This window comes from Carcharhinus amblyrhynchos, chromosome 9, assembly GCF_965287045.1.
Source record: "Carcharhinus amblyrhynchos chromosome 9, sCarAmb.v2.hapA, whole genome shotgun sequence".
NCBI classification, from domain to species: domain Eukaryota; kingdom Metazoa; phylum Chordata; class Chondrichthyes; order Carcharhiniformes; family Carcharhinidae; genus Carcharhinus; species Carcharhinus amblyrhynchos.
This window is the reverse complement of record NC_137332.1, coordinates 34,103,508-34,125,864: the sequence shown is the minus strand read 5'-3', so window position 1 is coordinate 34,125,864 and position 22,357 is coordinate 34,103,508. Positions and strand designations below refer to the sequence as shown.

The following is a 22,357-nucleotide window of genomic DNA, read 5'->3' as shown; positions in this document are numbered from 1 at the left end:
ATCCTTTTTAGATGACACAAAATTAGTCACAAAGCTTCAGAAACCTGAACACTTTTTTTCACTTATTCATGAGACATGGGTGTCACTGGCTAGTCAGGATTTATTGCCCATCCCTAGTCACCCTTGAACTGAGTGGCTTGCTAGGCCATTACAGAGGGCAGCTGAGAGTCAATCACATTGCTGTGGCTTTGGAGTCACACTTAGGCCAGGCCAGGTAAGGACGCCAGATTGTTTTTTTCCAACAATCGATAATGGCTTCATGGTCATCTGTACACTCTTAATTCCAGATTTTTTTTTAAATTAACTCAAATTCCACCATCTGCCATAGCAAAATTCGAACTCAAGTTCCCAGAACATCAGCTGAGGTTCTGGATTAATAGTTTAGTGATAATACACTAGGCCATTGCCTTCCCTTCATGTGTACTGCACCATTTCCTCTCTCATCATCGTATCCTAATGGATAATCACCCACTTACACAACCTCAATGATGCATGAAATGTGGGCGCAAACAGATTTTGTGGCTTGAAAGGCTGTCAAACTTTGGGCAAATGCAAGTCATGCGTATGGCTATATGCTCCAGTTTCCATTTTTCACGCTAGTTCAAGTCTTCCATCAAAATCAATCACTTTTCATGATTGTGAATATCCACCAATTAGGCTTGCTCTGGGGTGTCTCACTATTCTATTAGAGATAAGAGAAGATTGTTATTTTTCTGGTCTTTGAATCTCAATGTTGTGAGCCGTTCTAAATAATTGATGAGACTTGCTGCATGTTTCATCTGTTTGTTTCAATGCATTTTTATGGCAAAGTTCAAGTTACATTAAACATTGAAAAGCTTCCCCAATTGCAGTTGCTTGAACATGCTGTGCCTGATGTGAAATGACTTCAAACTTTGAATTTAAAGACTAAAAAAGAAGCTTCAAAGCAGGTCACGTGCCTAAGTGTGGAATAATTCATTTGTGAAAAATGTATACAATTTTGTTTTTTGTGAAGAAAATGCCTGGACTAATACAGAATGTAAGGGCAACTATTTTCAAAGGCAAATGTATCCTAAACAGGTTATCAAAATACATAGCATTCTGTGTTTCTAATTACAGAATCATTCAAAGTACAAATATGTTACCAGAACATTTGAAATAAACTCAGTACTGTAGCCCTGAAACTGTCCAAAGGTCAGACATTGCTTGGAAGAGTTTTGCTTACTGTCCAGTTGCTTACAATTCCTTTCGATACATCAGATAATCAGTCTGAAAATGAAAGGGGACAATTCATCAACTAATATAACTAATTGCCAGTAAATGTACAAACTAGATATTTAAATATAAAAAAAATCTATTTTCTTCTCCCTTTATTTTCCACTGTCAGTCTATTGTACCACCTCCAGAAAGCCTAAGGGCCAACTCTAAATTTAATTGCTTGAGACATGTCCAGGTAATTCACCCTTCAATTTTCTCCCCATGCAATGTTTACTTGGCACCTGTTTGCGGTCGTATAGCTGAAATTGCCACATAGACTAAGTGCAGGCTATAATGTTCCTTTTAAATAGCATGTATTATGACTGACCTTCAATCCACCACCACTAATCTGAAAGAAGCAATCTGGCATCTGATCTCTCCAGACAATCACCTAGTCACAACTAAAAAAAACATACAGCATAAGTCTTAGAAGTGACTGGAAAATTATGATGAGCATGCCGTGTCTGAATCTGCAACCAGTGGTGTCGACAATCTCTCTTCACAAAACAAGTCTTTCATCTCTGGAATCAATGTGTATGGGAGATACATACCATGTTCACTTTTTAATTATGTCAAAAAACAAGCTGTGCTGGACACATTGTCACTTAGCACTGCTTTCACTCAGACCTGTTTCCGCTCCAGCTAAAACAGAAAATGCTGGAAAATCTCAGCAGGTCTTACAGCATCTGTGGAGAGAGAATACAGCCAATGTTTCAGGTCAGGATGACTCTGCGGGTCAGAGTAATTAACCATAATCCAATGGAGCTTGGTATTGAACTCCATGACAGAGAGAGAGAGAGACAAATGTTTATAACCAAGTGTATGAAGAATAAAAGAGCTGTAAAGTGAATGAGGTGCAGCAATAACATAAGTGTCATAAACAGCTGTTACTTTGAATAATGTGATGAAAAACGTACAAGTAGGAAAGTACGATAAAGAAAATATGCAAAGCCATAAAATCTTTGATATATTATATATAAATTGCAATGGTCTTCCAATATATTGATGAATTAGTCTATTTGGGTGACCTCGAATGGCAAAGTGCTTAATGGAATAAATCATATGAGAACCACTGTAGGTAAAGCAAATGTTTTATTGCAATTAATCAAAAAACACTGGGTTTTCCATTTGCAGCAAGTATTTGGATAAGGACACAATTCTAATTAATAAGCAAGGCAATCGCCATCTTATGCAAAATTACTAATTAAATGAAGTTCATGATGATTTTTTTCCCCAATTGATACAGAATAATCAACAAATATGTGGGTGAAAACTAAATCCCAGTCTTTTACTTCCATATCACAAATGAGGGAGGAGTTTCGGTCTCTCTCAGCTGACGTCAGCAGTTGCTGACGCATAAAGCAGCAAGCGAAAAAGCAGGCATAAATCAAAAGCAAATTCAGCTCACCTGTGAAGGGTAATGAGTTCTGTTTTAGTCAGAATTATTATGGAGATGAACATTGCACTGGCAATGAAAGGGCACAGTAAGCAGTCAGTGTACTTCCTCCCTCTACTGGCTGAGTTTATGTAATGTTTCTTGGGTGAAAAAAATCAAACATGCAGACATTATATGGGAAATACTAAGTAGGTCAAGCAGAATCTATGGAGAAATAAATGCTAATGCAGGATTTACTGCGCAAGCCGCCATGAAACCTGAGGCAACCAATCATTGGTCAGTAGTGGAATCTTCTGGTCCCGCCATTGTCAACAGGGAGTTTCCCACTGAAATACCTCGCTGCTACAAAGCCCAGGGCGGGAGTGTGTCATCAACGGGACCAGAAGATCCCACCAGTGTGAACGGCCAGAAACTTCCAGCCTTAGTGCTTTTGGTTGACAATCTTTCATCAGAGCTGAAACGTTAATTCTGATGCTCACTCCACAAATGCTGCCTAACCTGAATACCTGCAGCATTTTGTTTGTTTGTATTTAACATTTCCAGCATCCACAGTATTTCACTTGAGGAGCGCTGATGAAATGTTTTGAGACAAAAATTAAGTGGGCAATGCATCATGCATTGGCCTCTTCATATATGTCACAATAGGCATGGGTTAAAAATTAGATGCATGTGCAGAAAATGGCCCAGATTATTGAGTCACAATAGCTATGGGGTATAGACAAGATGTTCAATTGATGACCTAGAGTCATAGAATCCTACAGTACAGGAAGAGGCCATTCAGCCCATCGAGTTTGCACCAACCACAATCCCACCCAGGCCCTATCCCCATATCCACCTACTAATCCCTCGAACCTATGCATCCCAGAACACTAAGGGGAAATTTAGAATGGCCAGTCAACCTAGCCAGCACATCTTTGGACTGGGGAGGAAACCGGAGCACCCAGAGGAAACCCACGCAGACATAGGGAGAATGTGCAAATTCCACACAGACAGTGACCCGAGCCAGGATTTGAACTCAGGTTCCTGAAGCTGTAAAGCAGCAGTACTAACCACTGTGCTACCATGCCACCCTTCTCTTGGGGGCAGCACGGTAGCACCTGAAAACCTGAGAAAGAATATAAGCCATTCAAATCAAAAACAAACAATTTTGTGGATTTTGTTCATAGATATGTTGCAGCTTTCTTTCAATTTAAAAGGCATGTCCTTCAATTTTCTCTATCCTAGTCATGTATTATTTTTAAAAAATCAATATTTTTCAGCTATCTTGTAAAAATTAGGTAAACTGTGACACATCAGAAAATATAAAACAGAGAGACACACCAGAAGGATAGCAACAAATCACCACCCAAACATGATTACTCATGCACCCTCTGCACTTTACACTGCAATGTAGCATAGTCCACAACAGTTATTTTTCCACTGAATCTGAAGAGAATTGGTTAATATTTTAACTAATGTAAAGTTATCATTTCTTCTGCTGACCATTCATTTGCTTCTTCAATCAATCTTCACAATTTACAGCCAAACTCTCTTGTAAATTCAGGGAAAAAGTGGACAGGGGATAAAACAGTTGTTAAAATACTCTCATGATGGGTTTCCTATAAATGGCCTATACACTAATCAGGAGAAGTACACTCTGGACCAGAGAGTATGAAGTCCCACCTATAAGAATAGTTTGAAATACTGAACACAAGGCTAATATTTGGAATAGAAACTGTAAAAGTTGGATCAAAAAGAAAAACAGTAGTATTGAGTAAGAGAGAGAGAGAGAAAATGAAGAGCAAACAGTAAGATAAAAGCAAAATACTGCAGATGCTGGAATCCAAAACAAAACCCGAAAATGCTGGAAAATCTCAGCAGGTCTGACAGCATCTGTGAAGAGAGAATGGAGCCAATGTTTTGAGTCTGGATGACGGGTCATCCAGAGTCTTTGTTTTTGTCTTTTTATTCCGCAGGTGGAGGTCCACCTTGTTGTCAAACGAGGGGCATGAACACGGTGGGTCGTGCGTGGGCTGCTCCTGGAGGTTCCGGGAGTGGCCTCGTACTTCGTGTCGGTGTGTATGCTTGATCCTGGACCGGTAGACGGGCGCCGCAACAGCTCAGTGACTAGCACTGCTAGCTGTGCAGATACATGGATTTGGGCCTGTGTCTGTGGGAGTTTGCGCATTCTCCCTGTGGTTGCGTGGGTTTCCTCCGGGCGCTCCAGTTTCCTCCCATACCCCAAAGATGTGCTCTTAGGCTGACTGGTTTACCAAATTGACACTATTCTCCCCTGAATCTGGCTAAGTTAGGGGTTCCACTCGTAGACATGCAGGGTAGAGTAGGTGTAGGAGGATGCGGCAGCGCGGGCTCGTTGGGCCAAAGGGCCTGTTTCCCGTGCTGGGTTGTATTTTTTTCTTTAAAATAGAGAGGCATTTTGAGGAGAATTGTTTGGTACAGCAGACGCAGCACGGTTTCGTTAAGGGGAAGTCGTGTCTGACAAATTTATTGGAGTTCTATGAGGATGTGTCTAGGGCAGTGGATAGAGGAGAGCCAGTGGATGTGGTCTTTCTTGATTTTCAGAAGGCGTTTGATAAGGTGCCTCACAAGAGGTTATTGCAGAAGGTCAGGGGGCATGGAGTTGGGGGTAGGGTGTTAGCGTGGATAGAGGATTGGCTGTCAAACAGGAGGCAGAGAGTGGGGGTCAATGGGTGCTATTCGGATTGGCGGTTGGTGACTAGTGGAGTGCCCCAGGGGTCAGTGCTGGGGTCTCAGCTATTCACCATTTATATAGATCATCTGGAGGAGGGAATCGAGTGTATGGTGTCGAAATTTGCTGATGACACCAAGATTGGTGGAACGGCAAATTGTGCGGAGGGTGTGGAGAGTCTGCAGAAGGATCTAGATAGGCTGGGTGAATGGGCCAGGAACTGGCAAATGGAATTTAATGTTGGCAAATGTGAGGTTGTCCACTTTGGTAGGAATAATGGTAGGAAGGACTATTACTTATGTGGTGAAAAACTGCAGCATGCGACGGTGCAGAGGGACCTTGGGGTCCTTGTGCATGAGTCACAAAAACCCAGCCTGCAGGTGCAGCAGGTGGTCAGGAAGGCGAATGGGATGCTGGCCTTCATAGCGAGGGGGATTGAATATAAAAGTAGGGAGGTCTTGCTGCAGCTGTACAGGGCACTGGTGAGGCCGCAGCTGGAGTACTGTGCGCAGTTTTGGTCGCCGCACTTACGCAAGGATATTTTGGCCTTGGAGGGAGTGCAGAGGAGGTTTACGAGGCTGATACCGGAGTTGAGGGGGTTGAACTATGAGGAGAGGCTGAATAAACTAGGCTTGTACTTGTTAGAGTTTAGAAGAATGAGGGGAGATCTCACTGAGACGTATAAGATGTTGAATGGGATGGATAGGATAGAGGTGGAGAGGCTGTTCCCGCTCAGAAAGGACAGTAGGACTAGAGGGCACAGCCTCAGGATAAAGGTGGGGGGGGGGGGGGGGGGGGGGGGGGGGGGTGGGTGGTGGTGGTGGTGGTGGTGGTGTTTAGAATGGAGTTGAGGAGGAACTTCTTCACTCAAAGGGTGGTGAATCTCTGGAATTCTCTGCTCGTTGAAGTGGTGGAGGCTGCCTCGCTCAATATTTTTAAGACGCGGGTTGATAGGTTTTTGATAGGCAAGGGGATTAAGGGTTATGGGGAGAGGGCGGGAATGTGGAACTGAGCCACGACAGATCAGCCATGATCTTATTGAATGGCGGGGCAGGCTCGAGGGGCTAGATGGCCTACTCCTGCTCCTATTTCTTATGTTCTTATGTTCTTAATTCATTTTGATTCCTTAGTAACTTAGACCGGAGATATAAACAATAAGATGAAAGGCAAAATGTATCAGTTTAAGTAATTTTTTTCAAGTATTTAACAGAAGGATCTGGTTGCAATGAAGGCAATCAGTGCTTTGATAGCGAAGGACAATGGTCCTATGTTGTTGTAGCGCTGGTACTGGGCTCCTCGAGGTTTGTGCTCCTGGGACAAACTGCGGGGGATTCATCAGGGCTGAAATGAGCAGAATGAGGTTCATCCAGCCACATTCTATGGTGATATATAAAATCAGAACTCAAATTCATAGTTCCAAGGAGAATATTGATATAGGCTGACATCCATGAATACTCACATAACAAGAAACTGCAATTAAACAAAATGCAAATATATTTAAACATATTTCACATTTGTAGAACCTATTTCATTTGTTTTAGGGAGGCAAACATTTTTACCGGTAGTACATAGTATTTACAGCCAAGACACAAGCTATTCAGTCCAACTGCTCCAAGCAACTGTTCATTTTCCACACCCTCCTCTAACCCCCATATCAGATTCTTCCATTCCTCGCACACTTGAAAGGCCGAAATATGAAAGGAGTCCTAGCTGGACACATGATAAATGACAAAGGACTTGTAAAACTGCATACAAAATTTGTTCAGTATCACATCCATTCAGACTCAAGTTAGGATGGATGCCAAAACTGACACCTGTATCCTAATGGAAAAGGACTATTTCTCAGCTTCATTGTAACCCATAATGAATAACTGAGCTTCAGAGAATAACCTATCATCTATGTCAAAGAATAAAACTGTAAATTGGAATTACCATTACATCAATTTTACAACTGATGAGGTCATACACTCCTAAGCCTCAAACTGATCTTTATTCCAGAAAATACTGGACACACTCAGCAAGTCAGGCAGCAGCTGTGGAGAGAGAAAGGAAGTTAATGTTTCAGGTTGTTCACCTTTCATCGGAACTGAAATGTCATTAACCTGAAATATCAACTACTTTTCTCCAAGTATTCCCCAAATTTTGTGTTTTTCTTTTAATTTGCAGTATTTTGCTTTTGATCTTTATTCCATATTGTTTCTGGGTCACAATGACAGACTTTTCAAATTGTGCCTGTATTACGACTTGTGTGGCATAAACAAAGAACAGTGCAGCACAGGGAATAGACCCTTCGGCTCACCAAGTCTGTGCCGACACAGATGCCGCTCTAATCTAATATTTTCTTGCCTCTGTGATCTGTATCTCTCGATTCTCAGCCTATTCATGTATCAATCCAGAAATCTCTTGATCGTTATCATAGAATCTGCTTCCACCAGCTCCTCCGGCAACACATTCCAGGCATTCACCACCCTGTGTGTGAAAAACTTGCCCCTTACACCTCTTTTAAACTTTTCCCCTCTCATTTTCAATCAAGAAGACAGAGAGTAGCAGTGGAAGGATATGTTTCTGAATGAAGGGCTGTGACAAGTGGCGTTCCTCAGGGATCAGTACTGGGACCTTTGCTGTTTGTGACATATATAAATGATTTGGAGGAAAATGTAACTGGATTGATTGGTAAGTTTGCAGATGACACAAAGATTGGTAGATTTGCAGATAGCAATGAGAACCATCAGAGAATACAGCAGGATATAGATCAGCTGGAGACTTGAGCAGGGAGGTGGCAGATAGAGTTTAATCTGAACAAATGTGATGCAATACATTTTGGAAGGTCTAATACAAATAGGAAATATACAGTAAATAGCAGGACCCTTAAGAGTACTGATAGGCAAAGGGAACTGGGTGTACAGGTACACAGGTCAGTGAAACTGGCAACGCAGGTGAAGAAGGTAGTCAAGATGACATACGGCATGCTTGTCTTCGTCAGCCGGGACACTGAACTTAAAAACTGGCAAGTCATGTTGCAACTTTACAGAACCTTCGTTAGGCCACACTTGGAATATAGTGTTCAATTCTGGTTGCCACACTACCAGAAGGATGCAGAGGCTTTGGAGAGGGTACCAAAAAGATTTATCAGGATGTTGCCTGGTATAGAGGGAATCAGCTATGAGGAGAGGTTGAAGAAACTTGGTTTGTTCTCACTGGAATAGCGGAGCAGTTGAAGGGTGACCCGATAGAAGTCTACAAGATTATGAGAGGTTTGGACAGAGTGGATAGTCAGAAGCATTTTCCCAGGTTGGAAGAGTCAATTACTAGGGGGCACAAGTTTAAGGTGTGAGGGGCAAGGTTTAAAGGGGATGTACAAAGCAGATTTTTGACACAGAGGGTTGTGGGTGCCTGGAGCTCATTGCCGGAGGAGGTAGTGCAGGCAGATACGATAGTGACTTTTAAGGGGTATCTTGACAAATACATAGTAAGATGGGAATCGAGGAATATGGGGGGGTTTTTAGTTAAGTTGGGTAGCATGGTCAGTGCCAGCTTGGAAGGCCAAAGGGCCTGCCCCTGCACGGTAATTTTCTTTGTTCTATGCCTCTGAGTAATTGACCCTTGGACCCTGGGAAAAAGATTCTGACCATCCACTCAATCCATGCCCGTCATAATCTTGTAAGCCCCCATCAGAAACCCCCTCATACTATTAAACTCCAACGAAAACAGTCCAAGTTTGTATCCATCTTACAGCTCACTTCGGATTCCATATATTGTGTATCTAAGCAAGAACCACACCAGCACATTTCCTGAAGCCTGCTCACATCACAAAAAGCAGAATTGGCAGGCGAACAAGTGCTCCTCTCTGCTTTTATTCAGTTTAAGTCAAGTAGTCAGGCATTTTTAAAAATACACACAGATTTTAATGTGTCAGGTGGTTACCAGTAGAACTGCAATATTAGCTCTTCTGTTGCCAAAGCCATATTAAGACACATCTTGTTTAAGCAACATTTATAGTTGTATCTGCCAGGACAGTAAAGTTCATTATATGCCACCAGTATAATCTACAAACCTGACCTCATTTTAATCAGGGAAGCTCTGGCGGTTAATAATAGTGTGGTGATGGACAGCTACCAGCTGGGTGATGACATCAATTACAGCTAATGTGAGTGTTTATGTTGCTAAGCAATTGAAATGCCTGTTGAGATAGAAATTCTGAACTAAGACCCAGAGGCCATAACAGTATTGTGCTTATGGAGTCAGACTGGTGTCAAACCTGCCCGAGAAAGGTGATGTACTTTGCCGTTATGACTGAATAATTAGCAATTCAGCAATGATTATACTGTCAATTTTATTATCTTTATTATTATTTGTTTACATCTGACTTTGTCCTGCAATTGTTATAAGTGCAATGAGGTGTCTGAAGCTACTGAAGATTCATTGAGCTGTTTGTATTGTTAACAGCTAATGGAGGCTGCTTCAGTCAGTTGATGCAATTAAGATGAACTCAAATCTCGTTCTGCTACTCTGTCCTTGTTCTACTTATTCCTTTTCTTATAAAACCCATAAGACACTGTGTTGGCCCCTTTGTTTTTTAAATCCAATTCAATCAAATCAAGTCCAATTCAGAGTCTCAACAAATGAGACATTCCCGATCCAAGCTGACAAGACAGGACTCTCATCTCCTGTCTTGGGCTCGATCTACATGATCCAAGCTGATTGGAGTAGGCGCTGCACCTCCTCCAAGGCTTGTTCTCACTTGCATCTTAGCCAAAAGGCCAAGATGCCACTTTTTAAAAACTGCTTCAAATGAATCTAAAATGTAACCTAATGACTTCAACCAAGTACAGCATGTTGATACTATACTTGATCTTAGCCAAAGGCCTCTTTTAGGACAATGCACTCCACTTCCTGCAGTGCCAATTGGTCACAGAAGATCTCAAGCATACCGGTAGACACAACATGTTCTTTCTGAAGGACTATCGTGGCATGGTCAAGGTGATGCTGCCAGAAACAACACCTCCTAGCAATGTCCAAATTGGATCTAGTGGCTTGGTATATTTTCTCCCTTTGGCTCCAACATTTGCCCATTTATGTGATAAAGTGAGATGTTGATTGGATGAAGCTATTGGGAAAAATACATCTTTTAAAAGATTGATCAATTACAAAATAGCTGGTCTGTTATCACATTTTAAACAATGCCTTCTCTTTGATGTCTACAAATGATTTGCACTGTTTGTCTGACACCAGCAGTTGTCCATGATGAGTGAAGATGGTATAAATGGTGGAAACTGTATAAAGGATTCTTATACGTATAATGTTGTCTATCAGAACACATGCACCATCAGAAAAACATGCAACTTCACAAGCTCTTGTTTTGGAATCAATTGCAGGACAGTGAATGCAGCTACAAACAAAAAGGAGTTGCCAGGGGGCCAAGGCTCCATACTATACATTTTTATATAATATTCGTAGATACTTCATGGCTAATTACTAAAACTGTAAAAAAATTGATTTTTTAAAAAAATGGCTGAAAGTGTCTGTCTGTAGCCCTGTACAAAAACAGCTATCAAGTAGTATCGAAGAAACTTGAACCTCAGTATCTCTAAAGAGACCCTAACAAACCCTGTGGATTGCAGAGACTAAATTCAAAGAGAATAATACAAAAACCATCTGCATTGCATAAGCCAGCTCTGGCCAGCCAGAGCTATTTCATCTGCTGGGAAAGGACCCCACACAACTTTCCATTCAACACTTAATGGTTGAACATTAACGATCTCAGGGAAAGATATACACAACCTTTGTCAAAGCCCAAGTGGACATGTACGAGTTATATGACATTTCCCCCCACCCCCAAATCTGGTGGAACCAGTAATATTGTCTCACGGTGCAAAGAAACCACAGTTTATCATTTCCCCATCTGCCATACAGCAGCACAGAAAAGGAGCTCTACCAGAGTGAATATCTGACCTCCATCTACACTGCTGCAACTTGATCTTTTGTACCATCATCTATAAAATGGATAGAGCTCTGCATGCTAATCTCATCATGGAAGTCAACACCAGTGGGGAAAATTGAATTGCCCAGCATCAGTTCAGCCTGCTGCTGCTGATCTTACATCATAGTACTTTGACTCTGGCTCTGGACTTGCTCAAAACTGTAATTCTATGAACTGCGGTGTTAGCCCTGTGAATATCTCTTTCTCAATCCCACTTTTACTGCATGAATGAAAAGAAGGCAAGGACTGTAAGGAGGATGAGAAAACTAACCACAGCATCGTGGTACCGGAGGCAATTCAAGTTGCGGAGGGAATAGAAATGTAGTCATAATTGGGAGTAGTATAGTTAGGGCCATAGACAATGTTTTCTGTGACCAGGGTTGATAGTCTCAGAGATTGTGTTGCTTACCTGGTGCCAGGATTCAGGATATCTCATTTGGGCTGCAGAGGAATTACGAATGGGAGGGTAAAGATCCAGTTATCGTGATCCATGTAGGTGTTAACGACATAGGTTCCAACAAAATAGGTTCTGCTGAGGGAATATGATCAGCTAGGGGCTAATTTAAAAAGCAGGGCCAAAAAGGTAATAATTTCTTGATTACGACCTGAGCCACAAGCTAATTGGCACAGCGTCAACAAGATTAAAAAGATACATGTGTGGCTCAAAGGTTGGTGTGGGAGAAATGGATTCAAATTCAGGGGACACTGGCACCAGTACTGGGGGAGGAGACAGCTCCCTGGCGCTGTGAGGCAGCAGTTCTAACCATTGTGTCACAGTGCTGTCCCCTATATGCAAGAGTAGGGAAATTTGATAGTAGAACAAACTTGAAGACTTCCGTGTCTGAATGCACAAAGCATTCGGAACAAAATTAATGAGTTAACAGTGCATACAGAGACAAAGGAGATTTAGTGTCAGTTTCTGAGACATGGTTACAAGGAGGCCAGGTGTGGGAATTGAATATCCAAGAGTACTCAGTATTTCAGAAGGATAGACAGAAAGGTAATAGAGGTGGTGTTGCTTTGCCAATGAAGGAAGGGATCAGTGTTGTAGTGAAAAATGATATAAGCACTGGAGATCAAGATGTATCTGTGGCAGGCAGGCTGGTGAGCACAAGCTCAAGTGTGTTTTCCCTCTTGTTGGTTCCCTTACCATCTGTCACAGTCCCAGTCTTGCAGTTATGTTCTTTTAGACTGGGCCAGATCGGTCTGTGGTGGTACTACCTATGCATTCTTGAGGATGAACATTAAAGCCTCCAACCCAGAGTACATTCAACATCCTTGCCACACTCAGTGCTTCTTCCAAGCGGTTTTCAACATGGAGGACTACTGATTCATCAGTTGAGGACAACAGGAATCAGCAGGATTACTTGTCTGTGTTCGGCCGATATTTTGAGACTTCCTGGAGCCCAGAGTCAATGTTCAGGACTCACAGGGCATCTGTCTGAGATTTAGAATTTCAACAGTAAATTTCAGTTATTGTTAAAAGTTAAACAGAAAGAAAATAGACTTTTAGAAATAGATTAAGATACCCAACTCTAAGCACTGTTGTTCAACGCCACGCTCTAATTTCCACAGCTTTCCCTCTTCCCCAAGAAAAACAGTCCAACGTCTCCAATCTATTACCGTAACTAAAGTTCCTCATCATGTGTGGAGTTTGGGCGGATCAACCATTCTAAATTGCCCCTTAGTACCCAAAGATGGAAAGGTCAGGATGAGCACAGTCCAAAGATGTGCGGGTTAGGTGAATTGGCCGTCCTAAAATTGCCCCTTAGTGTCCTGAGATACATAGGTTAGAGGGATTAGCTGGTAAATATGTAGGGATATGGGGGTCGGGCCTGGGCAGGATTGTGGTCAGTGCAGACTCAATGGGCCGAATGGCCTCTTTCTGCACTCTACGGTTTCTATGATTCTATGATCTCCACTTGGAGAAGCAAAGCTTGATCAGGGAGTCAGCATGGCTTCGTCAGAGGGAGGTCATGCCGAATAAATTTGATTGAATTTTTTTGAGGCGACGGCCAGGTGTGTAGACAGGGGTAGTGCAGGCGATGTAATTTCTATGGATTTCAGCAAAGTTTTTGACATGGTCCCACATGGGAGACTAGTAAAGAAGTTAAATTCACATGGGAAATAGAGTAATTTGATAAAGTGAATTCAAAATTGGCTCAGTTGTAGGAGAGAGATGGTGATGACAGAACGCTGTCCACTGGGGTACCACATGAATTTGTGTTGGGCCCCTATTATTCGTCATTTATGTAAATGATATTGATGATGACATGGGGGGATAGGATTAGTAAGTTTGTGGATGACACAAAGATTGGCTGGGTGATTAACAGTGAGGCGGACCGTCTTGGGCTACAAGAAGATGTAGATGGGATGGTCAAATAGACAGATAAGTGGCAAATAGAATTTAACCCTGAGAAGTGTGAGGTGATACACTTTGGCAGGAGTAATTTGGCCAGAAGCTAAACTAAGGATAGGACACTAGGAAGTTCTGTGGAACAAAGAGACCTTGGAGTGTTTGTCCTCACATCTCTGAAAGTGGAAGAGCATGTTAATAGGGTGGTGAAAAAGGCATATGGGGCACTTGCCTTTATCATTCAAGGCATAGATTACAAAAGCAGGGAAGTCACCAGCTGTATAGAAGTTTGGCGAGGCCACAGCTAGAGCACCACGTATAATTCTGGTCACCACATTATTGAATGATTGTGCTGGAGGGGTGCTGAGGAGATTCACCAGGATGCTGCCTGCAATCGAACATTTAAGTTATGAAGAGAGATTGCGTAGGCTTGGGTTATTTTCGTTGGAGCAGAGAAGACTGAGGGATGACCTGATTGAGATGTATAAGACTTTGAGAGATGTGGACAGAGTGGATAAGGAGGAGCTGTCCCCTTAGTTGGAGGATCAGTCACAAGGGGAGGCAAGTTCAAGGTGAGGGGCAGGAGGCTTGGGGGGTTGGGAAGAAAACATTTTTACCCAGAGGGTGGTGATGGTCTGGAATGCACTGCCTGGGAGGGTGGTAGAGGCAGGTTGCCTCACATCACTTAAGAAGTATCTGGATGAGCACTTGGCACATCATAACATTCATGGCTATGGGCCAACTGTTGGCAGATGGGATTATGTAGGAGTTCAGGGGTTTCTAATTTGTTGATGCGGACTTGATGGACAGAAGGACCTCTTCCACACTGTATAATTCTATGAAATGGCTGGACTGATAAAAAAAAGCCATCATTGACCACATGATGGTAGTTCTGGAAGTTCCTGAGCAGTTTAAACATGCACCAAGGATAACATATCAAATCCCTGGAATGTAACACGTATTGCATTGTATAAACCTTGCAGCCAAGCGAACGCAATGGATTAGCAGAAGAGAGGTCTGCACCAGCCAGCTGGGGACGAAGGCAGAGCTAATTATGACTCCTCATCTTCAACGTTGTGATGTGGTTCTGACAGTTACCTGCCTAAAAACACAATGTTTTAACCAGGGACTTTGGTAGCTGAATAGTATGACTAAATTCATCTTGTCACATGACCAAGACTTGAATGGTTTGAATTCCTTTAATGACACAGCTTTGAATTTTATCTTCAGTTGTAGTTTAACCTCTGAAGAGAAACTAGACTCTAGGCTGACAACCTGCCACTGACCTCCATTTTTCTCCAAGACAGAAAGAGCACTTTGTTTTGCCTTTAGAATAAACTAATTCCCAGGATACAAGAATACTGTATTGCATCTTCAACCTGCAACCAGGTTCCTACGGCCAGAATCAGGAATTTTGCCAGAAAAAGCCCCCTGAAAGACCATCATTGGACATTGACTTGCTGGACTCCGGTGACATCATAATTTTTATTTTTCTCTTGGTCTTTGTCCTGAACCCATTCCTTTTGGCTGGCACAGTGGCACAATGGGCAATACAGCGGTTAGCACTGTTACCTCACAGCGCCAGGGATCCGGGTTTGATTCCTGGTTTGGATCATTTTCTTTGCAGAGTCTGCACGTTTTCCCTGCGTCTGCGTGGGTTTCCTCCACGTGTTTCTCCAGTTTCCTCCCACAGTCCAAACGACATGCTGATTAGATGCATTGGCCATGCTAAATTCTCCCTCAGTCTATCTAAACAGGCACTGGAGTATGGTGACTAGAGGATTTTCACAGTAACTTCATTTGCAGCATTAATGTAAGCCCACTTATATTAAGGGCTGCAGGGAAAAGGCTGGGTACTACAGGCCTGTGAGCCTCACATCTGTAATGAGTGAGTTATGAGAAGGTATTCTGAGAGACAGGATCTACAGGCATTTACAGAGGCACCAACTGATTAGGGACAGTCAGCATGGCTTTCTGAGTGGAAAATCTTGTCTCACAAATTTGATTCAAATTTTTTGAAGGGGTAACCAAGAAGGTCGATGAGGGCAATGCAGTTGATGTTGTCTACATGGATTTCAGCAAGGCCTTTGACAAGGTACCGTATGGTAGGTTGTTGCATAAGGTTAAATCTTATGGGATCCAGAGCAAGATGGCCAAATGGATACAAAACTGGCTTGATGACAGAAGACAGAGGGTGGAAAGAGGATTGTCTTTCAAAGTGGAGGCCTGCGACCAGCAATGTGCCTCAGGGATCGATGCTGGGTCCACTGTTACTTCATTTATATTAATGATTTGGATGAGGATATAGGAGGCATGATTAGTAAGTTTGCAGATGACAAGCTTGGTGGCATAGCAGACAGTGAAGAAGGTTATCTCAGATTGCAACAGGATCTTGATCAATTGACGAATGGCAGATGAATTTTAATTTAGATAAATGCAAGGTGATGTATTTTGGTAGATCAAACCAGGGCAGGACTTACTCAGTTCATGGTATGGCATTGAGGAGAGTTCTAGAACAAAGAGATCTAGGGGTACAGGCTCATAGCTCATTGAACATGGAATCACAGGTGGACAGAGTGGTGAAGAAGGCATTCAGCATGCTTGGTTTCATTGGTCAGAACATTGAATAAGGAGTTGGAACATCTCGTTGAAGTTGCACAAGACATTGGTATGGCCATACTTGGAATACTGTGCACAGTTCTGATCACCCTATTATAGAAAGGATATTATTAAACTAGATAGAGTGCAGAAAAGATTTACTAGGATGCTACAGGGACTGGATGGTTTGAGTTATATGGGGAGGCTGGATAGATTGGATTTTTTTTTCCTGGAGCATAGGAGGCTTAGGGATGATCTTATAGAGGTCTATAAAATATTGAGAGGCATAGATCAGCTTGATAATCAACATCTTTTCCCAAATGTAGGGAAGTCTAAAACTAGAGGGCATAGGTTTCAGGTGAGAGGGGAGAGATACAAAAGCGTCCAGAGGGGCAATTTTTTCACACAGAGGGTGGTGAGCGTCTGGAACAAGCTGCCAGAAGTAATAATAGAGGCAGGTACAATTTTGTCTTTTAAAAAGCATTTAGACAGTTACATGGGTAAGATGGCTATAGAGGGATATGGGCCAAATGCAGGCAACTGGGACTAGCTTAGTGGTTAAAAAAAGGGATGCATGGACAATTTGGGCCAAAGGGCCTGTTTCCATGTCATAAACCTCTATGACTTGTGACAATACTAAATAAACTTAAACCAAACTTACTAAATAACCTTAAACTTTTGCTTATCCCTCTTCTATTGTATAAATGCAAATGGTGTCGACATTGCAAAACCCCTTCCCCCATTGTTGTGTGTGTGTGTGTGTGTGTGTGTGTGTGTGTGTGTGTGTGTGTGTAATAAACTAACCTTGTTATTTTTCTTATCTCGCATTTGTTGTGGGGTTATTAATAGAAGACTGAATCACTCTAAAGCTGAAGGGTTGAGGAAAATATGTCACCACTTTTAAAAGGGGAAATCAAAAATCTCTATTTATATAGGGTGATCAGTGGAAAAATCAGAACTGTTGAAATTAATCTCCCTACTGATTGTATCACCTGTTTTAAGTCTGTGTATTACATTTAATTTGAAGATTTAACAAAGTACTTTCAAAGCAAACAAAATTCAACAACATTGAACAACTGATACAATATAAACACAAAGCCAAATAGTAGACCGTCACCCAGATTTTTATGATTATAATTAGAGAAGAAATGTCAATGCATCTGTGAAGCTCATCGTAGCTTCTGCATAGTTAAAAGCAAAAATCCAGAATTTGCTATCAGTTAATCTCTGCTCCCCCATATTTGAAGTCTCCTCAATGAAAATCTTTAGAAATCATTTCATTTGCCATGAACTTCTAATTTTATCCTATTTGGCTCACTGTTTAAAATCTGAGAAAGCATGCCTCAATAAAACGTACTTAATTCATGTAATGATATAGCGAGTCATAACTACTCATGAGTGACCTCTCTAGTACTGAAAAAGGTTATATTCATGATTGCCCAACCTCTTCATTATGAGAAGAATTCTGTAAGTTTTTAGTATAATAGTGATTTTTTTTAAGTGTTTTTATGTCTGTCTCTGTAAAACAGTGAAAAGCTAAGGGATAATTATTGCATTTTACTTTTTGATTTGGAGTTTGTGAGAACTCTTCAATGCAACTGGCGGCATAGCCTGCTGGATGACATCAGTGCCACTGGGCACCAGAGATTCCCTACAGTTGGCACCAGAATCAAAATCATGTCAGACAGGTGAAATCCAAACCAGAGTGTTCACTAGATTTTTGTGGGGAAGCTTCCTGTAAGATCAGCAACAAGCTCCATCATTTCACCACTGATCTCAACATCCAGGTCCAAGTTTAATCGACACCTACTGTCCAAGAACAACGCATTGGTGCAAAATTCAAAACGTTGCGAGCACATAACAGGGTACAAGCATCAGAATTCTCGAGCCAAATCACTTGTTCTGCAACCACTACAAAAGTAGCAAATATAACTAATAAATTATTGCCCTTTCATGCTATTAATTAAAGTAGAAAAAGCCAAGTAGCATTAAAGGGAAATCATTTAGAGGCTGTGAATAATGTTCCTCACTGCAGCAGACACAAGCGACACTTATAAGGCTTTAATGCCCTCATGCTATTTTCTTACCTCCACTGGAAATGATTGTAATAGGCTTGAGAACAAGGACTGCAGGCCCTATACACATGTGAAAAGACACCCAAGGCCGCACAGTGTTTGGAAAGTGTGGCATCTATATTGCAGGGAACAGTGAGGTGGTTTGGGTTGCTGGCTGAAGGTGACGAGATTTCTTCCGAAAGATGGTTTTCAGAAGGCCAGATTCTAACAAAGTACAGTAGTACAAAGAGGAATCAATAATTCATCAACATTAAAAGGAAGTCTGCTCTTAAAAGAAATCCTTCCATAATATTTAGCCCAATCCTATCATTTAAACAGACATTATCAAAAGAGAAGTGAAAATCCAATTTAAAAAAAAAATCGCATTCCAAATTCAAGTCAAGTGCCACCTTGGTTCCCATAAGTGAGAAAATTTAGAAATGGAGGAAAGAAGATTTTCTATGACGGATGTTCAGGTTTTAAAGTTCTAGGTATATGCACCACTGATGCCTGCATTAGTGTTTTTGGTCTTACATAGGCCTTAAAATTCTATCCCACAGTAGAACTGCTGGGAAAATTATGAGGGCAAGGCTCTGCAGGTAAGTTGATCCAAGGCAGTGTTGTACAATAGAAACTGCATTGATGCATTCTCAGTAGAAAACTTCTCACACGCATGCTCTTACTTAAATCTGTATGACCATTCAATAATCAGTAACACTAACAATGATCAAAAACATTTGCATACTCTCCTTTTCATCTTGCTAACAAACGCACAAAAACATTAAAGCATAATGGAGACGCAATATAAATATACACATTGGGATCACATCATCAGACAATGTTTATTATCCGTTCCTTATTTGTTAATCAAAAATGCAATTAGCCAAATGTGTTTTGTAATTAATATGTTGGAAAACACTGAGTTCGGGCAGCAATCAAAGGGTTATTACCAGTGTCAAAGAAGAAGGAAGCAAGACAAGTGGGAAAAGATTGCAAGATCCTGTTTTGGTCTAAAGATAAAAATACATTCACTAATATAGTCCATCTTTTATTCAAAATACAGACAGCATACAGTGTCCACAATAGCTGTCTAAATTTGGTGAAATAATGCTCATAATAATAATATAAAATTCATAATCAGATAAAGCAATATTGCCAAGTGCTTTGGTGGTTCATGATAATAATCAACAGCTGGTTATGCAGCAAATCCAGATTATGAATGAGTAACAGCAGTGAGCTGCGATGATGGTTCAGAGAAGGATGAGAAGATTCACTGGTTCAGGGAAGGACAAGAAAAGATTTAGTACAATTTTTTGTAAACTGTGAAATGCTTTGAACAGATTGAATAGGAACCTCAAATGAGAGTCAACAATAAGGGGTCAATTTAAAATCATAACTAAGCAAGTAAGAAGACAGGTTCGGAGAAATTTCTTGATACACAGAGCTTTTGCAGTCATGGAGATTGAGGCATAAACCATTACATCATCTCAGCAAAAATTAGACACAGAAACGCAGAGACAGGAAGTTAGCAAACATAATGGGCCAAACAACCTCATCCAGAAGGGCAAATATCAGTAAAATCAATGCTGCCTCAAAAATTGTAAGTGCAAGTTTTTACATAAGTATCAGTGTTTTTGTGTATGCTGTGCAAACCTCAAGTAATATTTTCCAGACAAAGTTTTCTAAAGCTGTCTTCAGCGAGATGCACATTGGGAGCAGTGAATACCTGACCAGGAAACCTGAATATCAGCTGAGTACTGTATGCAAGTTTATCTATGTCCTATCATAACCAATTTAGGATAACAGTGTCAACCAACTGCACTACAGATCTGTGCACTCAATGAAACTTGAGGTTGCCCACCTGTTGAGCTTCGCATGCCAATTTGCAATGTTCGTACTAACTTACAGGATAGTTTCAAAGTGTTACTGGAATATTTGGGATAGGATTCTCATTCAGTGATGATTGCACTAAACAGGGAAAGCAGGCAAAGTGGGAAAACATATAAAAATCTAATCCTTTCTGAATAAGAAACCATACCTGATAAACAACATGTTGACATCACATTTTACCTCAACTTCCAGTGCAGAATATGTCAGAAAACTGCATTCTATTGAGTACCCCAAAAAAAAACAAATTGCAAAAAAAGGATTCCCGCATTAGCTATGGACAGCAGACATTTTGAGTTTACAGCTTTTTGCTGTAAATGATACTCATTAATTACTAAAAGGTTAAAAAAGCTGTTTGCCTCACCCACATCAGAATAATAACCAATTTATTGCACTGCACCATCACAAATATACAAGCCACCACTGACAGTAAAGAGCTCATGTGATCAAGCCATTTTGTTAAACATATGCCTATGAAAAGAAAAAAAAGGATGAATTCAATATGCATATCGAAAGAAAAGCAGCGTTGAAGAAGGAGGATCACAAGTTCTGTTGCCAACTATGCAAAAGTTGCATACCATCAGCAATTACATGCACATACTGGAACAGACAAAAAGAATGCTGGTGTGTCCAGTGATATTGGGTTGACAAGACACAACATGTGTTCCTGGATTTAGAATAGTGCGAAATTTGACATTTAGCATTAAAAAAAGTCACCAGTAATGAGACATTTTGCCGCATTATTGCGTAAAGGCCTGGCATTTACAATTGCACAAGTATTAGTCTGCTGAAAACCAGAAAATCTATATAAATAAATAGCCAAAATTATGAAGGAGAGGTTCCATAAAATGCAGATATTTCAAACTCAAGTTAAAAGGATCAGAATGCAATATACTTGCAACACAAAATGTTTCCACATATATACAATAGATTAAGATGGAAATAAAGGCTGGAATTTTACTGTCCTGCCTGCCATGGGAATTGGAACGGACTGGTCCGCAGAAAGGTCTGCTGACTTTGGGCTGGATTTTATGGTTTCAGGATGAGCGATGCTGTAAAATCCTGCACAGCATTTGCAAATGCCAGACGTGCATTTAATAGGGCCAAAAGAGATCATGACTGATTTTAATGATCAAAACTAGGACTTGGCACCTGGGAAGGGCACTGTTGGAAATTTTCTTATGTCACAATTACAAATAGGGCATCTAGGTTTGACTATCTTCCCATTTATGAAGATGAGTGTTAAATTCACAGCTGACTAAACTGCATGCATGGAGACAGACAACGTATTTCAGCACCAGGTTACACAGTAGCTAATTATATTTAACTATGTTATTCCATCGATGGTTTCCCATTTCCTTCTTCAAATCTATGTCATCGAATTCCTGTTGAATGCAAAATACTTTCCTCACAAGTATGTTTAGTCCCAGCTGTGGTATGAAATGAAACAATCATCTTCTCTGCTGTTCACCATTACTCATTGCAATGCCGCACTCTGACTCACATAATAATGCCTCAGAATTTATCAAGTGTCTATTTTTGAAAGATGACAGCAATTGTTAAAACTGGATTCTCAAAGGACTTTTTTTTTAAATCTTATGTTGTTGCTCAATTAATCTGGTCCCCGACTATCAGTACCACAAAACAAACAATAGCAGATCAACACACATTATCTCATCACCATATCCTATTTGCTTCTCCATTTAAGTTACTTGACAATTAGCATCAGCAGTTGAATTTCTAGCTTCTGTATACTGTTGAACAAAATTTTGTAGGTTTTTTTGATGTATTCATGGACACCAGTGCTCTGAACCACACTATAAGGGAATAAGTTCTGCCACATTTTACCTCAGCAACAGTGCAAATGTTTGCCAAACCGATAGAAGCAGATCACTACACAGCCCATCAACCAGCATTAAGATGTTATTTGCCAAAACATTTCAGGCGGCACAACAAGAGGTTGACCTGTCATAGAATGCTTCAAATGGTAGAAATACATGCAAGGAGAGCAGTTTGTTCCTTCAGTTTGTTGGAAGAGACAAAGGGCTAGTAGCCAGTGTTAACTGACAAAAGGAGAAAACTAATGTACTGGCACTAAACATGGTGGACTAAACATGGTGATAGTTTAAAGGCACTCATTATAACAGTGAAACGTTTATGC

The 22,357-nt window shown here is 41.0% G+C and overlaps 1 protein-coding gene across 5 annotated transcripts in view; it reads right to left on the bottom strand.

Annotated features, from left to right (window-relative positions):
- Nucleotides 1–22,357, bottom strand: part of mast2 (microtubule associated serine/threonine kinase 2) — a 405,638-nt gene that overhangs the window by 142,810 nt on the left and 240,471 nt on the right. For 2 of the 5 annotated variants that reach the window (XM_080195426.1, XM_080195427.1), the window contains exon 5: nucleotides 18,343–18,534. The exons of the other annotated variants lie outside the window; for them this stretch is intronic. In XM_080195426.1, the coding sequence (XP_080051552.1) occupies nucleotides 18,343–18,534 (192 nt within the window). The remainder of the gene's footprint in view (nucleotides 1–18,342; nucleotides 18,535–22,357) is intronic. 5 annotated transcript variants of the gene reach the window in all.